This window comes from Ascaphus truei, chromosome 1, assembly GCF_040206685.1.
Source record: "Ascaphus truei isolate aAscTru1 chromosome 1, aAscTru1.hap1, whole genome shotgun sequence".
Lineage (NCBI taxonomy): Eukaryota > Metazoa > Chordata > Amphibia > Anura > Ascaphidae > Ascaphus > Ascaphus truei.
Window position 1 is genome coordinate 318,441,861 of NC_134483.1, and position 12,547 is coordinate 318,454,407.

Sequence of the window (12,547 nt, forward strand, 5' to 3'; positions counted from 1 at the left end):
ATGTAAGGCAAATACTACAGGCGAAAGCAGAAGATTAGAAAAAAAGAGAAGTTAGAAATAGATCAGCACAAGAGGCGACATTATTACTTTATTTTGTTTTAGTTGTTTTTGGAAGGGGTTATTTTAATTCAAAGTGTGTCCTGTTCACCGTTTTAGTGAGCATATCTAACGCTCTTTTACCCACTGACTTATGAGCTTATTGTTGCTACGTGATGGTATTTCTCTTATCTAGCAATATTTATTTGGTTCTGTAACAGGGACTTATCACTGATGAGAAAACCTGCCTCTAAATCCAGCAGTGTGCTGGTTAATTGCACAGGCAATCAACCAGACTCCACCTGGCTGATTAAGACTGTGTTAGAAAAACCTGTTCTGAGAAACAGGAAGAAGATATTCCTTAGCTCACAAAGGAGCTGACCAAGGAAAATAAAGACGGCAGAGATTTCCTTAGCCCACACAGGGCTGACTTAAGGAAAATAGGGTCTTGATTGCATTCGCAAGACAAGGGGACCTTTATACCTGGACACAGAGAGTGCCATGACACCCAAGGATGCTGACCCAGGAGAACAGAGAGGCCTTCCCCTACAGAAACCCCAGATACAGATCAGAGACTTTCTTTTGGGACTGTTGGGTGTGTGTGTGTGTATATATATATATTTTTTTTAAATTATTTTTTTTGGGGGGGGGTTAAATATGTTGCTATTGATTGATGAATGAATAATAATGTAACACAGTGTTGTTACTTATAATTGTACCCACCACTTCAAATATATTCACACCCGCAGCAAGTACAAAAGCATAGGGAATAATTGTCAAGTTTTATGCGTATGTGTGTGTATATATATGTGTGTGTGTGTGTGTGTGTGTGTGTTTGGGGTGGTAAGCAGCTTACCTACCCACCCAGTTAGATCGGGCTGGAGTCAAATGTGTAGTGATTTCTCCAAAGTGGAGTAGGTTTTTCTTTTATGTTTTGGGTTGGCAGTGTTTAAAGGAACAGGCGCAATAAAGCCTTATTTTAATTTCACCTTAAAAACGGTCTCCATTGCATACCTCTGCACACATCTCTTGCAGGTTCCTTTTAATCTTTTTCAATTGCAGCTTGGCAGTGGTGTCAAACAAATGATTGCACATTGAAATCATCGGGATGCATTATTATTTTCCAATCCAGTTTGCCAAAAATGCCTGCTCAGCCAACCATAGTTTGCCAAAGGCAGTCTGCAGTAACAACACGGAAGCCTCAGAATACATCAGACTGAGCTACTGTACCTTTGATAGTGCTTCATGTTCATGCTCACTATTAGATAGGACATATTTAATTACGTTTTAATTGGAGGCCCTGTGACCATGCTACAATTTGATTTCACTTAAAACCATGCAACCTTCTTGGCAGCTACATTAACTTCAGCTCATAAATGAAACAAACATAAAAGTACTTGACCCGTTATTCCCTTTTGTATTTGCTGTGGGTGTGAATATATGCCAACAAATAGAATTCATACACACACACTAAAAGAAACACGGTAATATGTATCACGTTTAATTTTTGTGTTCATCATTTGAAGCAAATCCACACCATTTCTCAGGTTAACACCTTTCATTAAAACAATACAATTATTTATTTAACAAAAGTTGTATACTTGATTGACAGAGGTTCTTTTTTTTATCTTATGTTTGTTTCGTATATATTCCTTTACACATGTAGATGCTTTAGTTCACCGATGTGCAAACTGGGATCGTGCACCACAGGGGGCGGAGATTTTTCTGGGTGTGCGGGGCGGTTGCAGAGGCCCTGCGCTCTTCCCTAAGGCATTTAAATGAAATGCCGGGGGTTCGCGTGAGGCCTCTACAATGCTATAATTATCGAGGTTCAGGCGCTCTGTGACACGTCGCCATGGCAACACGGGGCCATGTGACGTGACGTCACATGTGTCAAATGATGCAGCGGGTAACGTGACTTCACATGACGACGCAGCGTAATTTGACGCAGGTCTAAGGTAGGGAGGGGCGCAAGCATCCAGGCAGGGAAGACGGGGGCACAGCAGCAAAAGTTTGCGCTCCCCTGCTTTATTTCACACGTGTATCAGCAGTGTGCTGTTGAAGTTGTGCATTTTTGAAAACCCGCATGACTGCTCTAGAAACTTTCTTTGAAAAATCACCCCAATTTTTGAGCTAGTTTTTTTTTTTTTTGCAATACTTTTTTGGGATTATTTCTTCATTGTTTACCCTTACATTTATTTTATGATGAAGCTGCTTTCATCAGTATTTGGACTGGATTTGTTTGCTCTCATTGAAACCTGCATAAGAGAGAAGAAATCCGCTCCGCAGATTGCTTTATCTAGTTCATCTTTTCCCCATTCCTCCTGATATCCGGGCAAATCATTTGACCCCTTGTGTTGTGTTTTATAGTTTCTTCCTTTGAGTTTCGAAGTACAAACATCTATTTTCCGTTTGTTTCTAGGAATGTAACAATTTATTGCCTCAAGGTACATATGTAAACTTGTCTTTGTTAAGTTGGATCCTTTAAAACCTCAGCTGCACTTAGCGTGTTCGAAAATGTTTTTATTTATTTTAGAAATTGCCTGTGCCCTATTCTTTTCATTCTTCTTGTACGCTTCACAGAATTCACAATGAAGTGTTTTATAAGGATGACAGAAAATAAAAATATCCCATGTGAGCACATTCACATGTCTCAGACAGGTCTGCAACCCTGCTTTTCAACATTATCTCTTAGTATACAATGCTTCCACTGCAGCAAGGGATTCTGGGAAATGACATGCAAATGAGCACACACAGTGTGCCACGTTTTGTTTTCTGACCATTTTAAAAGAGCAATCCATGTACTATTTAAAATATTTTTTTTTTTTTAACATAGGTTTGAAGCAGGGGGTCTCCGGAGCTGAACCCCATTCATTTCAGCTCCAGTGACCCCCTGTCTCCTGAAATACAGACCTCCAAAGGGGGTGCTGGTATCACAGCAAAATGTAAAGCTTCTGCGTCACGCGGGCCAATAGGAAGACAACCCTGATGACGATACGGCTTCCTATTGGCCCGCAGGGCGAGGTTGCTGTGAAACTCCGCCATAACAAGAACCCTGCTAGCTGAGTGGAGCTGCTACCGGCACCCCTATGGAGGTAAGTATCTCCAGAAGTAGGGGTCCCCGGAGCTGAAATTAATGGGTTCAGCTCCAGAGACCCCCTGCTTCAATCCTATGTAATAATAATAAATAGAAATAAAAAAATCACCTGCATGGATTGCCTCTTTAACATGGACACCTATAAGTGTATGCCTGCCATATGCAAAACAATGTTTGGGTCGGTTTAATGGGGCAATCACACAAAGCAGATTAATAAAAACCAACATCAGAATGTATTCGACTTCCCCATTTTGATAACCATTTGATAACATACCCCCCCCCCCTGCAGCCTGCAGAAGCCTCTACTAAATTGCAATGTCTCCCTAACATACTGTTTGACTGAATGTACTCCCACACCTGTGGACTACCTCCCAGGAGAGCAACCAAAATAAGTAGCCTGGCCGGAGTGCCCTGCTACCTTACCTGTCATGGAAGCCTGCACCTTCGAGACTGGGACCCAGCTGGTGTGCTTCTTGGCACCTCTCACTCTCCTGTGGACAACATCAAGAGGGGGTGACAAATTCAAAATGGCCTTTCCGAAGTGACTTAATACACTATATATGCTTGCAGTCCCAGAACTGTAACTTCAAGGCCTCTGATCCAGCAAGTGCGCTTCTTGCACCCCCTTGCTACACATGGTCGGTAGCACCTAGTGTGTTCAGGCTGCAGCAAGCGTCAGTCGTGTCCATGTTTTGGAAGATTCCGGGACGGTGCATGGAGGAACGACGTGGTGCACGCCGAAGATGCAGCCCTTCTTCAGAACATTTTCTCAGGTGAAGGATCGCTCAGCTAAGTGCACCCAGAACCCAGTACTTCATTTTTTGTTTTTGTTTCATTTCTAGTCCCACTTATTAAGAGCCGAGCCCAGAGGCGACTCAGTCTTCTAGCCAATCTTCGTTTTGAACATGGCTCCTAAAAACCATGTTCCTGATAAAGAAAAGGACATTTAACTTCAGTCTAATGTTTTACTTTAAGAAGAATCTCTGGACAGAGAAAGCCTAGTTAAACAAATTGCCAAGGAGATGTACACATGACTTGTAGTCTTCAGACTAACTCGTAAAGTTCACTTTTAAAAAGTATTTTTGGTCTGATTATTTATTAATATTTATTTTTTAAAGGTGTAAACCATCTTAATGTAACCTATTAAACTTGCCACTGTTCTTCGTTCACTTCCACCCAAGAGGACTGACTTCTTAACACGTTGGATGCCTCATGACGTAGTTGCTACATCATATGAGATTTGCTCATTGTCCAAAACTCCTCTTACGTTCTGTCAAGGACCATAAGCGGCCACGTGAACGTAAAGTACCGGAGGGACAGTGGTACACTAGTGGCACACAAAGGGATATATGAAACCTGGCATTTATTGTTTTCATCAGCTGCTTCTAGGAGGTACAGATGTAAGTTCCAGGGGTTAAGGCCCACCCGGGAGGCACTTCTACCAGCCAGAGGATACGTTTTATTTTCAGAGCTTTGGTAAAGTAAGGCCAGCTTAACCTTTGCACCTACAAGCTCAGATGAGCACCAGGGTAGCCTCTCATCTTCATGAAAATGTTAATCCTCTGAGTTAACACACTCCCTGTGTTTGTTTTACTGATGGCTCATAGAAGTAAAACCTTATGCATGAATCTGACACTCCCTTTAAGCTTTGTGGTTTTGGGCTTTTCAATAATCTAGGCTAGTTTTTATAGTTATTTGGCAGTATTTGTTCCTCTTGCTCAAACACGTAGGTTGAAGTGAAGTGACACAACAGGGCACCAGAGTGCCATGACTTGTGTGATTTAAAAACAACCATCCAGTTATTTGGCTAAAGAATTAGGGGTCTCTTTTAGTAATAGCCTCGCTCTCGGTTTTTACAGCATGAATGCATCTTGTCAAAAATATTTTCAAAGTAGCCTGACTGCCCGTTCAAAAGGACTGAAAAAGCAGCTCGGTGGTAATGCTGCTGCCATTGAAGCGGGTGAACACAGTTTGAATCCCAGTGTCAGCTCCTTGTGACTTTGGGCAAGTCACTTTATCTGCCTTTTCCCCAAGACCCCAAATTTAGATTGTATGCTCTGCAGGGCAGGGACTCATTGTGCCTGCCAATATGTACAGCACGGTGTGTGCTTTCAGCTCTAAACAAGAAAAAAATATTATATTATTAGTAACACTGCTAATTCCACTTAGACTAATTATTGTTCATTTCTTTACAGAAACAGGGCTGTACATTTTGCAGAGGAGGCAATTACATGAATACCTGACTCCATTAGCTGAATGCACCACACCACCACACCACCACCTCATGACTTTACCGGCCCATTCGTATATGCTCCCTCACTAATCTATGTTGGCATTAGTCACGTAGTTTGAACATTTCCCTACCATTAGTTCAGTATGGTACAATAAATGTTTGAACGTTAAAGCAGCAATGCCGGCTGCTCATATATTTTTTACAGGATGGGAAATTAAGATGTCCCCTCAGATGAACTGTGCTCTTTTTAGCTCTGGGGACCACTAGTACTTACCGGTGATGGTACAGCGTTTCAGTCCCCATAAGGGAAAACAAAATGACAGATTAAATCTTGCGCGTCTCACAAGCTAACGGGAAGACACAACGTCATCCATTTTGGCTTCCAATTGAACGGTCATTTAAAATAATGTGATTCGTCTCTGGGTTTCCATACTGTAAAAAGAGTGATTGGTAGCAAAATAACGGGATTGCTGCTTTCAGAAAGAAATGTCATTTCAAGGACAGTACAAATGACACAAGGTCATCCCTTAAGATTGGAGGAAAGGAGATTTTACCAAAGGCACAGGAAACTTCTCTTTACAGTAAGGACAATTAACACATAGAAGTTACCACCGTTGGAGACGGTGGTGGCAGTTGGAAAAATATTTCACTATGATTTTTTTGTTTGCCTTTGGATCAATATAACTATAGACACAGGATGAGGTATTTCGGGCCGGTTAGAATTTAACAAGGTTGATCTAGTACAGTGGTTTCCAACCTTTTTTTTGGTTAAGGAACCTGTTCCAGGGTACATGCAACCACACACGCAGGTTCTCTTGATAAGACTTATTTATTTAGCCTTAAAAACATACAGCACACAAAAACAAAATAGCTTCTCTTCAGCATAAAAAAAAACAAAATAGCTTCTCTTCAGCAGACAAAAACAAAATGGCTTCTCTTCAGCATAGAAAACAAGGCAGCTTCTCTTCAGCATGCAGGACACAGACAGTTATCACACATGTACTTTGAAAAACAGACCATATAGCAGTAATCTCTTCAGTATATCAGTCCTGTCTCCTGACCAGCTAGCTTGCATGTGTGTACAGCCTGGGGTTTTTAAAACACCTTCATTATGCAGCTGGGGTCAGACTAATTAAGCAGCCCTTCTCAACTGAAACTTAAACTCGTCACTGCTGCACTGCAAGCCTAAACATAGGTTTGCCAGATATATGGCTGGTGATGTTCATTCACCCTGTCACAGAACCCTAAGTGAAAATTCTGACGAACCCCCAACCCTCTCTAATAGCGCGTCTGTGATCAGATGCATTGTAAGGAACCCAAACCCTCTCTTAATAGCACGTCTGAGATCAGATGCATTGTAAGGAACCCAAACCCTCTCTAATAGCGCGTCTGAGATCAGATGCATTGTAAGGACCCCCAACCCTCTCTAATAGCGCGTCTGAGATCAGATGCATTGTAAGGACCCCAAACCCTCTCTAATAGCGCGTCTGAGATCAGATGCATTGTACATTCTTCTGTATTTGATACAATTTTGAAATGATCAGAAAATTGCCGGGGAACCCAAGGTTTACTAGAAACCCTGGTTGAAAAACACTGATCTAGTTGGACATTTGTCTTTTTTCAACCTAATCTACTGTCTTACTGTGTTAAATCATGAACCAAGAATAATGTAAAAGAATGTGTTACTTGAGTGAATGTCTCAACTTTATTCCACCTTCTCTATCTTCAGTATGGCTTCTGTTTACATAAAAAACAATCTGGTCTTTTGAGTTTAAGCTTACTATATATATACTAGCATGTCCTCTTTGCATTACCAGTAGGTATACCGTTCACAACTTAAAAATGGGCAGTACAACTAGATGTTTTAGAGCTCTTCTACGGGACCAATATATGTAGTTAATAAAGTGTGCATGGAAATTAAACGAATAAAGTTTTTTTTAGCCGCTTAATGGTTTGTAAATAAGATGTGTTTTTGTGTTATTTCTTCCTCTTCTATTGCCTGCATTGTGAAGCTTAGTGTCACCTTCCCCTTCTGTCAAAAGATCTCAGGTGTGACATGAGTCACAGCTCGTTTTGGACACACTGTCAAACTTATGTCAACGGGACCATTATAATGCATTATATTTATAGACTTATTACAGTGGATTGTTTACATATTTAAGAAATTACTGTCAAATAATTTCTCGCTGAGCTCATATTGTATACATTGATTCACTAAAGATCGTTAAACCGCAGATAAAATTACAACTGCGTGATATTTTGGCAGACGCACTGACCAATTTATTAAGATGTATGTGCACGATAGCCACTTGTTACTGACCTAATTTACACGCGGCTGTTTGCAATAAGGGTGGGGATCCACATTAATCACTCACAGTTTCCTCCATTAATGTCAAAACTCTGCATCTACACAGCAAACTTTGCTACCAGAGTGTAATGTAACACCAGTCATTACAGTGCCATATGGCAGCAAAGTGGGTTAATCCCTTCCATGCCAGAGGGTCTCCCAGTACATAATGAAAAGGACTGAGAACGTCAAATCGGTTATTTTTTTGTTTACAGTGTTTTCATAATTATTTAAAAAAAAATTAAATCTCTGTTTATCAGTGTTAACAATGTAAAAACCATTGACACACATTTGAATGCGGTATTTGTTCGTGCACCTTTTTCTTTCGTTCCCATACTCCCCTGTGTTGGCTTTGTCTCCTACCTGTTGCTGAGCAGCTCCGAGAGGTTTTAACGCGACAGAAAATTATGCTTTATTTCCGTTTTTTATCCGTTATGACCGAAAGTGAAAGATGCAGAGTTGCTGGTGTTCTTCCTGTGTTTTTCGGTTAAAACCTAAAACAGAAATCCCAAATTTACATTACATTGAACAGAATATGTCCTAGCTGGGGGGTTTCAAAGGAGATGGTTAAAAAAAGAATGTCCAACATCTGTACCTGTCCCAGTTGTGGACTTTTCTCGAGATGACAAAGGTCTACCACTGACACTGAAACGTCAGATCACTTCAATAAAAATGAACGTTTGAACTGAGTGCTGTTTCTATGATCAACATTGATTTAACTGGATAATTTCAGTATTGGCATGCACCCATGGCATTATCGTGCACCCCTGGCAGTATACCTGTTCATAAAGCGTGAGTGTACTCCTCCGTCTTGATGTACCAACATCTGCACTGGCCATAGAGATAGCCCGCTGCACGTGTATATGCATTCACTGCGCTGCAGCCCCCACAGTGCTGTTTCAATTTAACTTGTACTTAGGTTACTTTTGATTTGTGTGAAATCTGCTGGTAAAGTTAAACACACATTCAGCGACTTGTTGTGGAAATGACCATACTGTATTTGTTTTCTTTCTTCTGCCTGCAGATTCACATTTATTCCCTCGGGATGGCGTTGTATTGGGGAGCGGATTATGAAGTACCTCAAAGCCAGGTGAGCAATAGACATGGGCATATTGTTTCTTGATTGCAGTTGAACTTGGGCAGAATTGACCAAGATACATTTGGATGGGTGGGTACCTTGTGTAGATAGGAGATCTCCGGCACCTTGCACTTTGTGATCTTTATTTTATAGGCGCTTGGAATTTCGCAAACTTTTGCATGCACATCACATTGACCAAAGTTATTTTTAGTTTTATGAATGTGTTGGCGGGACCTGAAATGGTGGTTTTCCTTTTAGCAGGACGGGGTACACCGTGGAAATTGTCAGCTGGCCATTTTCATTATGTAATGATCAAATCTAGTGTGTCTGGAATTGTATTCATGATGTTTAGGGGGTAATTTCATGTGATCTGAATCGGCCAGTTGCCCCCATTCAAGTCACTGGGTGACTTCAGACGACTGCATTGCAATCAGCCACTTTGGTGTAGATTAAACCTTTGAGGGGCTCGCTGTCAGTTGATCGATCTGTCACTGGTAACGGAAGGAGAGGAGTCACCCCCCTTCCGTTCCTGATCAGTGCCAATCGGCTCAGGACGCCATCTTCCCTAGCAAAACAAGAGGGATTTTTGGACGTAACTAATTTGTCATGATGGAGTGTCAGACCCCATGACGTAGTAGCTAAGTCCTGATGCGCTCAAGGGGTTAAACTACCCGTCTACTTTTAGCTTCTCTAATATTGCAGTTAGCTTTGCAATCCCTTAAAATAATGTTTAAGCCCGATCAGTCTGTCAATGGAAGTTGTTTTCCAATTCAGCTCTCAGGTTACTGCCTCAAGAATAATAACATTCTCAGGCATTTCCTTCTTCACAAGGGTATGTTTTCACCAGTGACCCAAATTACTGCAATTTTACCATTGGCAACAATGTGATGAATACAGATTTCAATGCCATATTTCATAATATACGAGTTGCGGTTTACACTGCTCTGCAAAGTCAGGATTCAAATAACTTCTGTCCTTCTCGTTAAATGTACAGTAATGGCATTTCAATATCTGCAGCAACGCAGAGAGAATTCCAGTTTTCTGATTCGCATTAAAAAAATAATCGTCTTCACCAAAAAGTGAATAACTCGTATGCACGGTGGTATTTTTAAGGAAGTCAGAGTAAAATATAAAATGTAAAGTTTAAAAAGTGTAAAGTTTAATAAAAGGCCATTCTCTGCTTATTTAAAAAGCCCTGAAGCGGGCGAACGCGGGGACTTGATTGGGAGCTTTTGGCTGTCATAGTTCGAATGGCTGCTTCACGGCTTCCTGAATAGTGCCATGTAAAGTTAATTTATTACTCTATTTGTGTGCAGCTTAGAAACTGTTGTTCTTCATGATTATATATATATATATATATATATATATATATATATATATATATATATAAAATCATGAAGAACAACAGTTTCTAAGCTGCACACAATAGAGTAATAAATGTGTGTGTCTGTTCACTTTCTTTTCCCTCACTGTGCCCCTGTTTTTTGTTACTTTAGGGAGTCCACACATTTGATGGAGTAATCGTGCCGCTGTATAGGCTGGCCGAGCTTATTGAGATAAGGCGGAAGCTTGCGCTTGTAAAGGAGGAGTCCCAGACAGTTGCCTAGGCAGAGAGACGCTGTAGTAAGCATTGCCAGGCAACGGAGGGCGTATATATACACACAATACACACAACAAATGCTTTCCCAGGTAAGAAAGCAAAGAAGCAGCACAGATATATATAAAGCATAGACTGTATTGAAAAAGATACATCAGCACATATTCAAACCGACGTTTCGGTCCAGTAAGGAACGACCTCAAGGAAGTGCTAGAGGACACTGGCACCAAGAAGACATTTATACCCATAAACCACCCTGTGCTCACAATTAGGGATCAACTAATTAACCAAACAGAGAAGTCCACATCATCTTTCAGCAGCGCTGACATGCGGCGGCCATCTTGGAAATCGGAACAACTGTACACAGTTCCACTGCGCATGCAGGGAAAACATCCGAAGCAGCTTCACAATGTGGAGGCGTCCTCCGTTGCCTGGAAATGCTTACTACAGCGTCTCTCTGCCTAGGCAACTGTCTGGGACTCCTCCATTACAAGCGCAAGCTTCCGCCTTATCTCAATAAGCTCGGCCAGCCTATACAGCGGCACGATTACTCCATCAAATGTGTGGACTCCCTAAAGTAACAAAAAACAGGGGCACAGTGAGGGAAAAGAAAGTGAACAGACACACATACTGTAGGGTAATAAAAACAATGAATACGGATTTGTGGGCAGCTGTATGGGACATGCAATTGTGACAGGCAGCACTCATACGAGAGCCCTGCCATATCTATATATCTGAGTGGTGCTTCTTTGGTTTCTTACCTGGGAAAGCATTGGTTGTATATATCATGTTTATGGAGCATGCACTTTGAAATTTGACTCTTCGTTCGCTTGGAGTGCCTTCTGTACTGCTGCTTATGTAAATAAATATAAATATATATATATATATATAGCAAATGGAAATATTCCTGTATGCTCATTTGCATGTCTTAGACAGGTCTGCAACCCCGCCTTTCACCATTATCACCCAGCACACAGCACTTCCACTGCAGCAAGGGATTCTGGGAAATTACATGCAAATGGGCACACAATGTCACCTTTTGCTTCAAAACCATTTTTAACATGGTTCCCTATAGGCTTAAGCTTGCTGCATGGTCACAGCTTTAAGCACAGCCAGGGTTAAGATGCATAGCCAGAAAACCCACCCACAGACAGCCGTTTCGACCTTAATGGGTCTCATCAGTGTGGGGTTGGTTAACTGGCTATGCAATGAAGCAAAAACTAAACTAATGTTTATAATGTGGAAGCTCTCAAAGTTTGGCCAGAGAGATTGTATTGTAGCTTCTTATTTTTTCATTAGTAACTCAATAAATGAAATGAGCCTTGACATTTGATTTATGCCAGTGGAAAAATAATAGCTTGGCTCTCAGGACCCCGAGTGCTAAAGTGAGTCAATTAAATATAATGAGAGATCATACACATTGTTATAAAGCCCCAGTGGGAGAGTTTGCAGTGAAGGTGTCTATCACATGTAATGACCTACAAGTTCCCTCATAAAGTGTAGGCGAACCTTTGCCCTGTGTTTGATTTTTATGTCTACTAACAATGACAAGTTCCATACTGTATATCGTCGTTGTAGAGGTAAAACTCACTAAGTGCATTTTTTGCAAAAACACACTAATTGCACTTCCTGTCTTGGAATATCTTGATATGCCTATTGAAAAAACTCATTAAAGACACCTAATCTTCAGAACTTGTCATATCAAGTTTTAAATACAGAATTCTTCCTGCCAAAAAGAACATTTAATCGCCTTTTCCTCAGTACGCAAAGAATGAAGGTAATGACTTTTACCTCTACAGCGACAATATATTTACAGTCAAGTGGCACGATGGCAGTAGTCGTAGTGACTTAACAATTTTATCAAACACTTGGGGCGTAGCCGTGGAACTATATTTTCAAGCGATTTCTACAAAAACAGAAAGGAAGATATTACAGTATGGGTTTTAATTTAAAGCCGGTTTTATTTAAAAAGCAGATGAAATGTTAAGTCCATAAATAAAAAGGAGCGGTGCGCTTGGACTGTAAATGAGAAAGTAGTGGTACTCCTACCACCTAGTACCATCATACGATGACCATTGCACTATGGAAATGTATGTTGCAACTATTGTAGCGTCTGAACCACACTTTTCCCATTTGTTAAATAATTGAAGAAATTGTGT

The 12,547-nt window shown here is 40.9% G+C and overlaps 1 protein-coding gene across 9 annotated transcripts in view; it reads left to right on the forward strand.

Annotated features, from left to right (window-relative positions):
• PTPN13 (protein tyrosine phosphatase non-receptor type 13) overlaps positions 1-12,547 on the forward strand; it is a 285,427-nt gene that overhangs the window by 102,518 nt on the left and 170,362 nt on the right. For all 9 annotated transcript variants that reach the window (XM_075605884.1, XM_075605865.1, XM_075605874.1 and 6 more), the window contains one exon: positions 8,738-8,803. In XM_075605884.1, the coding sequence (XP_075461999.1) occupies positions 8,738-8,803 (66 nt within the window). The remainder of the gene's footprint in view (positions 1-8,737; positions 8,804-12,547) is intronic.